Source organism: Nuphar pumila, chromosome 1 (assembly GCF_984573655.1).
Source record: "Nuphar pumila chromosome 1, dmNupPumi1.hap1.1, whole genome shotgun sequence".
In the NCBI taxonomy this organism is placed as follows: Eukaryota; Viridiplantae; Streptophyta; class Magnoliopsida; order Nymphaeales; family Nymphaeaceae; genus Nuphar; species Nuphar pumila.
In genome coordinates, this window is record NC_143249.1 from 44,886,544 (window position 1) to 44,902,558 (window position 16,015).

Below are 16,015 nucleotides of genomic sequence, written 5' to 3' on the forward strand. Positions count from 1 at the left end.
TACTTTGTTCAATTTTCCTAGTTGTGCAACAAGTCTTGTCATGCCATATCAATGCTAGCAAAATACGGAAAGAAAAACCATTCATCGTGTTCTCGTTTTCTGAGATGTATTGCTGGAATCTACACACTTGCCTTGTATATATGTGACGGTGGCTTGGGAGCCTGCCTATCAGTAGTAGTAGTGCAGTCAAGGGGATAACTTTGTTCGTGGAACCTTTGAATCAATTTTTGGCATGCAGATTGGTTGCAGTGATGAATAACCATTTACTTTTTCTTTGATTTTTGCCCATTTACATGCACTTGAATGAATACTTAATCTACAGCTATTGCAGGATGCAACTGGCACATAGAGAGCTGTACGGGAGTTGCGTTTATTGACACGTCTAATCACTGTGGCGTTCTCTATGTGCAAATGAATCCAGGTTTTGTTTTCTGTAGAAGTTTACATTAGTTGGATGGTTGCATATGAATGGAGCCGTGCCCACAGTACCCATGTCATGTTTTCTGTCGCTGTCCGATCGTAGCCTGAAAATACCAAACCTGCCGTTGATGCCTTGGATGAATAGGCCCCACGTTTTTGTCTTTCAGAACACGCTGATAACTTGGATGAATGGCATCTACAGCTTGCAAAATGAATGGGGGAGAACACCGAGTCCAACCGTGTTTTGGATGAACGGAATCTGGGTGACATCTGAAGGTAACCTGTCAGATGTCGCTCTTGCCTGATACACACTTAAAAAAAAAAAACCTAATAAAGGATGAACATCCGACCTTGGAGTCTTTATATGGTGGAGAAGCCCGCTCATTCGATTTGGTTAAATCTGGAGCATTAGTGGTGGTTTTTGGGCGGAAAAACAAGAATTAGCAGTGGTTTAAACAAATGTAGCTGCTGATCTGTACGGAATTAGCAGCGAGAAGCCTTCACTAATAGTGGATGCTTTGTGCGTTCACTGTTACTGGGCTTCTCCTATATGGTGATGAAACTAGTTCTCAGCCAAAGCAGCCTCCCCACTCGATGGTGCCTTCATCTACCGACTCTATAGTAGTTTCTGAACCTAGTTTAGGTTCTGATTCAAATTTCATCCAAGTGCGTCATGAAAATCTTTTCTTGGAATACTAGAGGACTTGGACCTTCAATTACTCATCTCCAAGTCAAGATGGGCTAATTTTATGTGATCCAAATGCCTTGAGAGTCAAGAACATGTGATGCTACAAAGTGGCGACCAGAGGATCGTATGCGTGGCGAGGAATTCATTGGGGTTGGGTTCATATTGCTTCTGATGTTCGTTAGCAGATAGGGAATGGCACTCAGGCTAAGTTCTGAACTAAACCTTGGCTCCAACATAGCATTATAGACACTCTTTTAGCCATTTAGTATGGGCAGATTTTTGGAGACTCCGCAACTTACAGTTTTTAAAGAAACCTCATTATACCAGCATACCCATGCATGTCATCTATAGTTGGTTACCTAACTGGGTTCCCTTGTAAGTTCCTTCTATTTTTGCACATCAAGACACTCTATTTTAGAAAAATAAGGAGGCTATAGAACTCACTTGTCAGCCATGTCCGGAGATTTGCACCAAATAGGAGGAATGACATTGTTACATCTGGATTAAATCTCATTTACCATGAGCAGCTTGGACACTATTCCTAGGTTGTGAGCAGAGACTACACACCCAAGACAGACTCCAGCTCTTTGGTATTTCCATTGTTAATAGATGCTCTATGTTGTCATGCATTAGAATATCACTGGCATGTCCTTATTGAGTGCCCTGTAACAGTGCAAATATGGAATTATATCATGAACTTCGGTAGATCAAGGACAATGCGATGATCGATCATTCGATCGACTCGAAGGTGGTTTAGCATTAAATTCAAGAATGAGTTGTTCCGATGTTGGAGAATATCTTTTCACATAATTTTCTGGCAGATTTGGAAGCTCTGAAACAGATTAATTCATGATAATGATCTGTTGCATTTGGGAAGCACTCTGCAATTGATATGGCGATCCTGTAAAGAGAATTTCTTCAAGTTAAGCTGGCTGGAGGAGATTCATAAACTTGTTATTTCTTGGACTAAATTCGAAGTGAATGCTGATTGCTGGTCACCACTGCCTCCGGGACATATTGATCTCTAGATTTGCTCCTATTCTAAGGCTTGTGGCACAAGGATCTCTTTTGTAAGGGGAACCTTAGGGCTCACTATATATTGTTAGATGGTGTTTAGCTTCCTTACTAATCCCTCTTTCCTGAGTCAGTGATATTTAATGATATCCTACAGCAATTGAACAAAGATGGTGTTTGCTTCTTTATCTCATCCAGAATGAAGACTGCCTCTACTGGACGATGTGGACTACAAAGGGGAGCCACGTATTTGAAGAATCCATTGGTTTATTGTTCCTTCCAGATAACAAATCTGTACCTTGCAGTTTGTAATCTTTTGTCCTGTATTTATAAGGATGGCGAGAAACTCTTATATAAGGACAAGCCACTTGATCGGACTGTCCCTCCTGGCTACTAGTAGGGCTTCTTTGTTTGTTATTTGTCACAGGAGGGGGGGGGGGGGCTTATTCCCCCAACTTTTTTTTTCTGAATTTATAAGCCGAAGAAACTGCCCCCGGCATGAAGACCTGGTCGTGCTGGCTCAGCCTGTCATACCTACGGTCGTCGTGCAGCAGTATAAAACTCTGAGGTTAGGACCCCTGCCCCCGGGGCCTATGCTACATGTTGACTTGCACAGAGGTGTGATGCTCATGAGAATCGAACCTTGACTGCACGTCTAGGAGACGAGGCCCTACCCCACTACCAACCCCCCTTGGAGCCTTAATCCCCCAACTTGATCATCAAAAAACAAAAAGTGTAGAGAATTAAAAAGGCTCCAACTACATATGGGTCATAAAAAACGAAGTTCTAAAGCACAAAAATTTCACTAAATCTAAGCAGTAAAAACATTAGTGGGCTCCTAGGTGCTACTCTCTTAAAAGGTTTAGTCGGTATCTAAGCAGGAAAAATTGGCTTAGTCGGAACCAAAAAAGAGAAAAACTATCACAAATTCTTAAAATAAAAAGTTCATGTTCAACACAATTTATGAAGACAAAGAATCCAAACTTAAAACAAATTCATAGAGGAAGCAAAACAATTGAAACATAATCACATTTTTAACATTTAAATCCATGTAAAAAGTTTATTTGTTTAGTTGTATTGCCTAGAGGCCCAGAAAAGAATAAAATTTCTAAATTAAAAATAAAATAAATCATAACAATAATAGGGCCTTGTTCATTGGGGGGTGTAATTTCCATCTCAAAAGAAAACACTGTTCTAAAAAATATACTGAAAAACTTAAATATTTCAAACTATACAATTAAAATATAATTTTACAATGTTTTAAAGATTATAAAAAATCAAATGTAAATTACCAACCTTGGTGATCCCTCCTGCACCTAACTACTTGCCTATCATAGAAAAAGTGGTACCAGTGCAACCCTTAGGTGCACAGCTACCATCACAATCATACTGATCATCCATTGCAGCCTTGATGGACGGCCAACACAAAAACTAGCTAAAAACAAGTTTATTCACTTATAAGGCTTTAGTGGTGCATCGTTAAAATGCTTTTTAAAGGACATTTGTGTCCTTTAAGTGTTTTACCAACTCTTTTGAGTACCGCTAAAGGTCCCAATAGAACTCGGACCTTTAGCAGCAAGTACACCTAAAGCCTAAAAAAGTGAAAAAATGTTATTTTTCAGCATATTTTGTGTGTTAGTCGTCCATCAAGGCCATGATGGATGGCCAGTATGATTGCGCTGGTAGTTCTGCACCTAAGGGTTGTGCAACTGCCATTCATTATATATATATATATATATATATATATATATATATATATATATATATATGATCAAAAATATAAATCATCTTTTTTTGCCTTCGGCCTCAACACTATCTATGAAAATTTATTTTAATTACCCATTGATGACCCACTAATACATTTACTCTATAACTTACTACAAGCATAACTTATGGACCCTTCACATTGTAATTTATGAACTTAGAACACCATAAGCTAAAATTATCATTTTTGCTTATCTCATTTACTTAAGCATCACTTGTGAAATGATACAAAGAGATTTCACCTTCTTGCCTTGAAATACAACACCCATGTCAAAGGATTTTACATTTTTCAAAACTTACACATCATTTAGGCCAAAGAGAGCCTACATTTCCAATTCCAAAGTTTTATAAACTGAAATCAAATTCATGGTAATTTCCAAGAATAAGGTAGACATTTTTTAAAAACACACATTTGTTTTCACTAGTTTGGACTTCAATCGTACCTTCATCCTCCATCAAATGCATCGTATTATATGTTGTAATGATGTCATCATTTTTTTTATGTGGACTTTCGAGAACTTGAATTTGGCTTCTATTAAATGATGAGAGAAATCGAATCTATGGTCCAACCATTGTTCTAGTCAATTGAAATAAAAATATGTCCATTAATGCTTATTGATTCCGATACAAAAGATAAATCTTGTGTATTATTCTTGCTTATGCTTACATTGCTTTCTTTCAATGTTACTTTATAATCATGCTTTATTTGACCAATTTTTCTACATTGAAAGTTTTAAAGTGTTGGTGGCTCATAATTAGGATTTCCATCATTTTGTTCTTTTCTTTATTTTGAGGTGACTCCTTCCAAGATGGAGAGGAACAATTTTTCATATTTTTAAAGCAGAATATATCTTCTTTTTTGTCATGTGTGAATGCATTTGCTATTTGTTTAACGCCTCTTAATTTACTAAAAGAATTTTCAACCCAATAAGAGATGAAATATAGTTCCCTCTTGTGAAAAAATAACATGATAATATTCACTCTTACAGCCAAAAAATGTGTATGCATTCAAGTTTGATTAATAGCCACTTTAAGACTAAGGTCTTGTGTCACTATTACATTTTCATTTAGGAATTTATCCAAAGGTCTCATGAATTAATATATTCATATTCAAGCAGTCTATATAAAATGAAGCTTGTATCAATAACCATCGTTCAAGTATGACTTAGAAACTATGTCTAGATATACCAAGTAACAATTTCTTAAATTAAATATGGATCTTAAAGAACAATTAGCTATTGCTTTAATTCAAACATAAATTGTTTATTTATTACATAGACCTAATGCATAAAAGCCATAAAAAGTGTATCTTTCTAATATCTTAGTACAAAATAAGGCTAGATTAATTACAATCTCAACCGGATCTAAAGAACCAATTGAATCCAAACCCAAGATAAGATCTATAAACAGGCAAAAGACAATAATGTCTCCAAGAGAATTAGACCACTTTTAAAAATCAACTCTCATGGTTATTAATGGCAAAACAAATTAACTCTAATTTGAAGAAGATAAAAAACCTAAAGTGGATATAGATATAGACTTGAATCCATGGTAAGATTCAAACAACAAAATCTAGATATGATAAAAGCCATAAAAAGTGTATCTTTCTATATATCTTACTACAGAATAAGGCTAGATGAATTACAATCTCAAACTGATTTAAAAAATCAATTGGATCCAAACCCAAGATACGATCCATAAATAGGCAAAAGACAACAATGTCTCCAAAAGAATTAGACCACTTTTAAAAAATCAGCACTCATGGTTATTAATGAAGAAGATAAAAAACCTAAAGTGGATATAGATATGGATCTGAATCCATGGTAAAGATCCAAACAACAAAATTTAGATCCAAAAGATAGTTTAAATAAAAGAACAAAAATATAATCATTTCCTACCTTTTAAACATATAAAACACTCATATTTTTCATATATATTATAGTAGTTTTTTAATATTAATATAATTTAAATGATTCTAATAAGTAGACTAGGCATTCGATCACTCAAAACACCAACACATATGTTTAAGCATTTATTTAGATGTACCAATTTAAATATAAAATTAAAAGTTGCAATCCTCATGTTGTAAAATTGTCGCTTTAAAATTGTTGAAAATTTTACCACAATGGGTATGTTGATTGATCTTAAACTAGATAGGCTTGGAGGCACATCTTAGATATGCAATCTTTAAAGCAATAGTTGTCTCACTTAGGATCAAGTCTTTGGTGCAATGAGTATTTGCGTAATTCTGTTCTCATGATACAATCGAGTTTTCACCTACTCGTTAAGATCGACCCACGCTCTACATTGGATGAGTGAGTAATTCGACATAACCACCTTGAATAACCTCTTGACTAGGTTATGTACACCCTAGGCTCAATATAGGTAAAGCCTTGACTAGGCACAATCCTCTGTTTGCTTGCGTTCAAACTCTAAATCTTGCACTTATTTGGTTTAACTTTAAGTTGTTTCAGTTAATACATGGATTTACTTTTTGGCCTTGGGCAATATTTGATATCTGTTTTGCAAACATCACGAAGTAGTTAATGGCAACCATCATGCCAGCTACCACGGATGTCGTTCATCTTCATGATGAATGGTAGAGATGTCAATGGATGAAACAATGGTTCATCAATCACAATTGGATTCAATTAGTTTGATCATCTCTCTCTCAACATACTTGCATTTTGTCATAAATATTTTAATGCATAGTTGTTGTTTTTCAAATGCGCTGAGTTTTCTTGGAAAAAACTCTTGTTCAAATTCTTGTGATTTTTTTATTACCGATAAGAACCAATAACGAGATTCACGACATTTGTTGCATATAAAGCTATCGTCACAAAGAGATAAACTCAAACTCTGCCTTGATATAAGTTCCTAACATGAGTTGGCCAATTTGTTGCAAAATAAAATATGACATAATTTTTTTGTTATTTTATTGTTTAAATAATGTTTTGATATTTGAGAATATAAAATTCCAAAAGATGGATGAAATATTCATTCCATATATACTCAACCTTTGTAGCTAACTATATTGGTAATTTTTTAATTTTCTTGGTTTCTATGTAGGGACATTTGGAACATTTAGCCCAGTTCCATAAAATAAATTTCTTAGGAATTTAAATCAGGCATGATCTATCTCATGTCCGATCCGTTATTAGCCCTACTCTATACTCTAAAAGCACCTAAACATGGTCTAAAAAAGTATGGTTTATTTAATTGTTCCTTGAGCCAATATTTTGATTACAAACTAAGTGACTATACTATATAACACACCAAACCACTCTTTGAAAAACAATATAAATAATTTCAATTTCCAATTACTATAAACAAACAATTTGACAGTTCAAGTGCTCATATACCATCCTATGTCAGAAAGATTAAACTCACAAGTTCAACTGCATATATGTACACAAGTACATGTGGCCCGAGTTCTACTCACAAGTTTGAAATTTTCTAGAAAATAGCACAAGAGGACATGGAATTTTTAAATTTTAATCAATTAAAAAACTAATTTTTTAACATTTTAATACCAAAAATGCATTTTATTGAGAACACAAAAAATATTACTAAAAATATTAAAATAATAACTACATGTACCAGTGTGATTAAAAAAGTATATATGAGTAATATGTAGCTTTCAAACCATTTATCTATCAAACCACCCCAGACATATTTAAAAAGCATGCTTGCATGCATTTTTTATGCTTAATTTTAATACATAAAAGTGATCTCTATACTTTATTTAGTAGAAAACATGTATTATTTTAAAAAAAAATCATGATTAAATGTGTTTTTAGCTCAACAAAAAAATCAATGATTTATATTACACAAAAAACTTTATTAATTAAAAATCAAGAATTCTTGTTGAATTGATTTGATCCAAAGCATCTTTTTTAGTGAATAAGTAATGATGAACATACATATAGGTTTGGATTAAGCAAAAAAAGCATGCAAGTATGTTTTTTTTAAAAAGGTTTGGGGTGGTCTGAGATAGAAATAGTCTGAAAAATATATACACACCCGTGTAGGTAAGGAACCTCTTAGTTTGAACTATAGTTTTATAAAAACTCTATTTTGCCTTAAAGTATCCAGGTGTAATTTGGTTTCAGAAACATTGAGATCGATTTTAGAAATGTCAAGAAACTCATTTTTAAATATATATGAAACTCGTTCATAAGAATATAAGAAATGAATCTCTTGTACGTACCAAACCTGGTTTCATCTAATAAGGTAACATATTGGATAATAAGACCTCTGCAGCCCCCTATTACATATTGCTTGAAACCATTATCAAGCTTCTCTCACTTTTATTGAAGCTTTCATGGGAGGTTATTTCTTTTTCTCTATTCTAAACCTATTTTTTAAATTTTTTATATCAATTTTATGATTAAAATTCGAGAAATGCAAGATATGCTCATAGTTGCATATACAATTTAGAAATTCTTAGATCCAAGGGTTTTGGCATAGTGGGATGGGGCCTAGACTGTTAAGTGGGCATGCAGTGTAGGTTCAAATCCCATGGGCGTCATCCCCGTGCCTAAGCCGAAGCTTTTACGACTCCTTGGGATCGAGGGGTAAGCCCTCAGAGTTTTACGCCGACATGGACAAAGGCCATAGTACGGCATGCTGAGCCAGCGCAAATAGGTCTCTGCATTTGAGGCAGTTTCTCTGAGTAAATCTCAAAAAAGAAAATTAGCTTGAGATTGTTCTATTTTTTTATTTAGTTACTCTTAAAACATTCTGCTTTTATATGTAGATTAAGATGTTGACCCATTGCTATAGTTATACATGGTGAAATTGTGTGATATTTTGATTTTTAGTATATGCTGTCATTGTTCTTATAATATAAATGAAGAGATCTAATTTTCAAAAACTCGTTCCATCATCAAAGAAACCAAGTTATTTGGAATATGATGGAAAGAAAGACGTTTTGTACTCTATTGATTTCTCTGTGCCTCTAGTCCCTGGAAAGAAAAACTCGTAGCCTTCAATTTTGGAAGGCTAAGTCAGCGGGTTATGTTTGATGTGTATCTGATTCTTAAATTACATAGTAGAGACGGGGTTTGGATCTACTTGTACATCCAATATTCTGTTGGATGTATTTTGGTAATGTTGAATGATAAATGTTCTCTCTCTCTCTAGTCGGGTTGGTGCTGATCGGTCTTTTGGCCAGATTCCCATCAAAACCCAGCAAAATTTTGCCGGACAGACCGTACCAAAATCTCATATCAATGTCTATTAGAAACTAGTACCAAGGTCTTAATACATCTTTCAATCCAAATCTATCGGAAACTTTTGAGGGCTTGTGTATCCATTTCCATATCTCATACATACTCCTACACTAACCAGTACTAGTATATGACAACTATAGTTTGAACTCATAGGTTGTTTTAACTAAATCTGGTCCTATGGATGTGTTGAGCATGGTCAAAATAGTAGAAATTAACTTACTTTAAAAAGTATGATTTTATGAATCTTGCATGGAATTACATGATCCAAATACAGATTTCTACTGACCCAAACATAGATCACATTGGAGGGTCAGAAATGCAAAAAAAAAAAAAAAAATTACAATTTTTAAAATAATACAGTTTTTTACGGGGAGATACCTTACTTTTTCACACACAAAAAAACCGATTTTTAAAAAATATAGATTCTCAAGCGAACTTAATTTGTGGCTATATTTCAAAACTTGGCTTACACCACTACGTATCTCGAAAAAAAAAAATAGCGTTTGGGTTTAGGCCTGGGAAGTGATAAGGGTAAGTTGGTAATTTGAATAAAATCCAGTCAATGAAATCTCGTGTGAAAATGGTTCTGCGGATGGCGGCATGATCTAATCCCTCGATTTTACGAGTTTTTCGAAATTACAAAGCCCCTTTCCCCTTTATTTTTTCCCCTCGATCGATCGGAGGTCAGATCCGATCGGTCTCCCTCATCGAATCCCCTCTCTCTATCACTTCCTCCCTCCCCTTTTCGATTTCCTGGCTTTCACCTCTTTGGATTGATACCGATTTCGCCTATTCCTTCTCCGTATTCGACTAGTTAGGGTTAGGGTTTCTTGTTCCCTCCCTCTTCCTCTTCACAATCTCTAGATCTCGTGTTTCTTATCAACGGCTGTTCGATCTCTGTCCGTTTTCTCCGTCGATCCGTTTTCGATTTGGGGGTTTCTCGCTGTATTTGGGATCTAGGGTTAGGATTTGGGGATTCTCGAATCCGCCTTCGATCGGTCGGTATTTTGTGTGATTTACGCCTTCTTGGGGTCTAATTTTTGTTTTAATTTTTAGATTAGTAGATATTTGACTGGTTTCCCTTGGTTGTAAACCTAGGGTTAGGGTTTCTGGGGATCTCGGCAGTTAGCTCTCGATCTTGAGTTGATTCGGCAGAAAATTTTGTATTTCTTCGTTTGTTTACTCCTTCCACTCTTTCAATTGGTTACTATTCGTGAACTTTCTTGGATTTGTATAAGAGTACTGGGGCTTCGTGTTCATTCGATCTTTCAATTTTATTGGATTGTGGAAAAATTGTTTTGGGGGTTTGATAACTATTCTCTTGTCAATTCTGATTACCATCATACGCACCGTCTTTCTTGATTTTCGTTGAGGTTTTCACGCATAATTATCTGATTAGCCTGTTTCCTGCGAGTTCTTGCTTGAGCATCTCTTTCGAGGTAAGTTTGATTATTATTTTAGACGTTGTTAACTTGTGTTTTGTTGTTCTCTAAGTGATATTACGTGTGTTTCCTTTTGTGGGTGTTTTGCTGATTTTGCCCATTTGTTTTTGCATTGAGCATGTTGTGGTTTTGCAACTTCGTCTAGCTCACTTAAACTCTGGAACCGAAAGCTTGTTTGATTTGAACTTTTTAAGCTGGTGTTTATTTCTCATGTGTTTTAACAATGTCAAACATCCCTGTTAGAAACATAGTTCCATTTTGTGATGATTATGTTGCCTTGTATTTATTATCTTAGTAATTTACCTTGCAGAAGTATGTGGTTCGCACAAAACAAAAGGCCATTTTGTGATGATGAGCCATGTCAATGTGCTTCTAAGAAGCTTGCTGGACAGTTGGTGTACAATAGACAACTTGCTACGTTTGTAGAAACCATTCCGTGCACTAATTTACCTCATAAGCTATTCAGTTCAGGTAAAATACGACTGTGGTTTCACCAGCACAATGATTTTGAATTTTGTTTTTGAACTGACCCTGGTTTGATTTGAAAACCTATTGAAGGTGATAAATGGCCTTCAAAATGTCAAGACATTGAAACACTGCCAACTCATAGCATTGGTGAAACTAAGGTTTTAACTGATGGGGAGTTTGGGGATGATGGTGCTTCTGATGTGGTTGGTGTGTCACAAACTGAGGCTTCTGGAGGTAATTGCAGATTGTCATGGGCCAATGTCTTTTGTGGAGAGGAAACCGTTGGGTCTGATTCACCCATAGATGAATCGGCTTCTTGTGATCTGCAAGATTATTGCTCGAGAGGTGTATTAGGAAAGGTTGAGGAGCCTGAATTTCTGCTGATCGATTATTACCCTCGGAAGCATGTAGCAATTGGACCTGATCATCAAGCATATGTGCCTTCATGGGAGCTACAGTGCCTGAACTCGTCTCTCTCTTCAAAAAATTTGGTTGCAGCTGTGGCCACTGATCCTGAAATTTCATCTTCACTTCCTAGAATTATTGGTGTTGATGAGGAAGATAATCAGAGGATGATGGGGTCTTGTATAATCCGAATGCCTGACTTGGAATCAGATGCTTACCACGACAAAAGTGTTGGTTGTGGTAGGGTTAACTGCACCTGCCCGGACCAAGGATCAGTGAGATGTGTGAGACAGCACATAGTAGAAGAGAGAGAAGAGCTGAAGTTACTTCTTGGGCAGAACATATTAATGGAATTGGGGTTTAATGAGATGGGAGAGGATGTAGCAAGACGATGGAGCGTGGATGAGGAACACCTCTTCCAGGAAATTGTCTATTCCAACCCTGTATCATTGGGCCAAAACTTTTGGGCTGAACTCTCTGTAGCATTCCCCACAAGGACCAAGAGGGAGATAGTCAGTTACTATTTCAATGTCTTTATGCTCCGTGGAAGAGCTCTGCAGAATCGGTTGGAGACGTGTGATGCTGACAGTGATAATGATGAGTGGCAGGGAAGTGATAACCATGAGCTAGCCATGTCAGAAGAGGATGAGGATTCTGTTGTGGAGTCTGAAGCAGTTGATCATGATGGTTGCACTGCTGCCAACGAGCTCTATGAGAATGAAGATGATGATGATGATGACGATGATGATGATGATGATGATGATGATGATGATGATGATGATGATGAGGAGGAGGAGGAGGAGCAGCACGAGGATCAGGAGGGCGTAATGATGGAGAATGAAAAAAGGGTGGAGGAGGTGGAGGTTTTGTTTGAAGATGTTTCCGAAGAACCTGATGCTCCAAAAAGTTTTACAGAGTCGCTTGATGCTGGTTCTGGTTTGGGTCATCAGTTTGATGAAACAAACCATGGCAGATGCATAGATGATCAAGATGTTCAAGATGACTCGTGTCTGTCATACGAATGCTACCATAATGGCAATGACTTCCACAGTGCAGCTGATATCTCACTTATGCCACACCCATATCCTACTCCTAAGGCTGAAGTTGACATAGCCGAAGCCCGTTGCATGAATAATGAGTATGGAAACAAGGATTCATGTAATGTGTTTGGGCATGGTTTCCTCCAGGAGCAACCTTGTGATTCAAAGATCTGGGATGTTGGGTTTTTTCCTGTTTCTAGGAAAGATGCCGATATCCTGCCAACATGTAGTATGATTAAGGAAGTTTTTGGTGATGAATCCTGGAGTAACGAGGCGCTGAGGGACAGTCCCAGAATCAAATAAGTGTACATTGAATTATTGAATTATGGTCCTGTTCCTGCTCCTGTCATTTTGTCAACCACACTTCTGGGTCAAATACATTACTTCAAGGCTAGAGAATAATTGCAAGAGCACACTTGCCCTGTTTCCATGGCAGAAGATGGAACAGTGTCCTGTTGTGCAATGACAAGATGGAGTGGGGTCCTGTCGTAGAATTAACAGTCTTCCATTACCCAGTTCGAAGGATACTGCTCTCTTTTGACGGGTCCTATTGTATCTGTTGGGAAAGACGTGCTGATCACTCAGAAACACGAGTATGCAAAGGTCCCTTTCTTTTTTCTCATATTATTTATGTTTTTGTCTCCTTTGTCGGTCTATTTGTACACAAGTTTAGAATAAGAAAGGTTGTCACTTATTGTCCCATCTGTAATCCTTTTTTTGTCGAAATCTTGTAGTCAATCAAGTTTGATGTGAAACCATTTTACTGCCTGATACAAGCAATGAAATCGGGGATCAATTTGTATATACTTTGTTCAATTTTCCTAGTGGTGCAACAACTCTCCTCATGCCATATATGGAAAGAAAAACCATTCATCATGTTCTCGTTTTCTGAGATGTGTTGCTGCAATCTACACACTTGCCATGTAGATATGTGTTTTTATGCATGGTCTGGTGACTTGCGTGGCTACCTATCTGGGTAGTTGTGCAATGAAGGTGAATGTTTCTTTGGAGTTAAAGATTGGCCCATCTGATTACCAGTTGTATTTTGTCAGGTTATACTTGACTCTTGGGATGATCAGTGGTTTGTCTTTACCTAACTCAACCTATATCTGAAACTTTGTTTATGGAGCCTCTGAATCTATTTTTGGCATGTAGATTGGTTGTCTGGTGATGAATAATCATTTACTTTTTCTTGGATTTTTTCCTATGCATATGCACTTGAAGGAATACTGCGTTTTCAAGGTTCAATTTTAGGATTGAATTTTTGAATCGTCGCATTATCCCGCATACAGGTTCAATTTTGGCAATTAAAATCCCCATCTTAATTAAATGAATCTTGTAGATCATATCTACCAGGTTAGATTAAGTGAAAACCACCTACGACAATGAATCTCATAAGATATTAAGGTCCTGTCTTCAAGACTATGTAACTTGAGATGGGAAGGGTCAATAATGCGTGTGGTGTGAACAGGTGGGTTGTTCCTATTCGGCACTGTGCTAAGGTACCATTTGAGTAGGTGACCTTATTTTTATGAGTCTGGATCAGGTGCAATCGCATTTTACAAATGCAATGTGAAGCGGCACAATGCATTTGTGCAATGTAGTTGCACCTGATCCCATCACGGTTTTTATGCTAATCGGGCCCTAAAAGCTTTAGATCACTCGTTCCATCATCTGCACCGGGTGATGTACTGACCAACAGATTTTGCAATTGTATGATTTGTTATATGTCCCAGCATAGCCGTCCTGTTCCACAGGGCAGCCCACTACCAGATTTTGACCAAACATGTCCCAGTACATACCAAGCTATACCCAGCTACTCCTCGTCTATGTGGAGTTTGGAAAATAATCCTACCAAGCTCCAAGACTGGTTCTGAATCCTGAATCAGCTCCTTAAAACAGTCTGTAGTTAGGCCATGATTCGGTTTGAGCAAAAATGATTGGGCTCATCTTTAGTACCTAAATTTTTTTTTTGATGGGAAATGTTGGGGTCATCTTTAGTCTCACTAAGGCACTACTTGGACTAAAATTGCAATATTTTAGAAACAAGCTGAATCTCAAAAAGATTAACTTGAAGGGACGTATGAAGGAAGATCTAGATCCAGAACATGTTGAAATGGATCCTCACCAGATGGGTCGACACCTTAAGATAGACCTTGGCCCACACGTTGAGGTGGATCTTTATGCTACAAATATGAATCCCAACTAGGACACTTATCTGGATGACTGCACTAAACAAGGACTCCTGCACAAGGCAATTGAAGAAAAGGACTCATCATCCAAAAAGAATAAGTGTAAAGAGAATTTGTAATCACAGAGAGTCTAATTGTAACTGGGTCTTCTTGTGTAGGGAGAAACCTCAAAAACATGTAACTCTTAGGCTCATCAATAAAAAGAGGAGAGACCCTCTCTTTGGCCGTAAAACACAGAGAGAGACCCATAGTAGACGTAGGTCACATCACGACTGAACCACTTTAAAATTCTGTTTTTCGTGTGTGCGCGAGTTCCACTATTTTACAAACTATGCATCCCGTAGTTGAATCCCACCCAAAGCCGGCTTAGCATGTCATTAAATATCTTGTCTATTTTCTTTAGAGCTGAGAATCGATGCTTGAGTTTGATCCTTATCATATTGCATTTTGCTCTTACTATTGAACTCCATGACTATTTTGTTCCACCTCATAGAATTAAACCCTCCACCGGACTTTTTTTCATATATCATGTGATCTGACATCATATCAACAAAAATCTTATCCATGTCAAAGGTCCCAATGAGCCCTATTCTTGTCCACGGGCTCACTTTGAGTTGAAGAAGTCCCTTCATAATCAAATTAAGAACATAGACAAATATACGTATGTGTGTGCAAATGATGTCTACTATCATAGAAGAATGGCAATTGGTAATGTTATGTACTGTCGCTATTGTCCTAGGTTGGTAACTAAGCATGTCTCATTATTCTTAAGAAAGTGCCTTTCTTTCTAAACATTTACTATTGAGACAGTTGAAAGGGGAAGAAAAAAGGTAGACCAATAGTTATGGTCTTTTTGCCTTTCATTTTCTCTGAATTGCCATTGTCAACGAAGAAACCACCTTAGGATCATAGACCTAGTCACACTGGCTCTGCCTGCTGTATGTACAGTCACTGACCTTGCAGCTAAAACTCCGAGGGCTTACCCATCGCCCCCAGGGAAGCCCTCAGAGTTCATAATGGTGAAGAAAACAAACAGGGGTTGATAAGAAGCTACCTCCAATCCTCTTAAGAGTGAGTTGACCTCAAATTTCATTCATCAACATAACATCATTGAGAGGCCTCATTTATAGAATCTATTTTAAACTATGGATTAGGTTCTCAATTGCCTGATCCATCAAGTTTCCCTACTAGTGATCTCTGTTAGAGAGACAGTGCTCAAGAATATTTCAGCAAGAAGATAGCAACACACGATATAACGTGGTTCGGTGGGTATGACCTACATCCACGAAAGGGGCACCAGCCAAGATTGCTGTGTTATATTTCTTAGAATGAGATACATGAGTTTATA

At 36.9% G+C, this 16,015-nt stretch overlaps 1 protein-coding gene across 1 annotated transcript; it reads left to right on the plus strand.

Moving 5' to 3' along the window:
* Positions 1-9,710: 9,710 nt before the first annotated feature.
* On the plus strand, positions 9,711-13,275 carry LOC149848856 (uncharacterized). The gene is made up of 3 exons (XM_089997787.1): positions 9,711-10,559; positions 10,873-11,033; positions 11,121-13,275. The coding sequence occupies exons 2-3, from the start codon at positions 10,877-10,879 to the stop codon at positions 12,776-12,778; spliced, it is 1,815 nt and encodes a 604-aa protein (XP_089853913.1). The 5' UTR covers positions 9,711-10,559; positions 10,873-10,876; the 3' UTR covers positions 12,779-13,275.
* Positions 13,276-16,015: the final 2,740 nt, after the last annotated feature.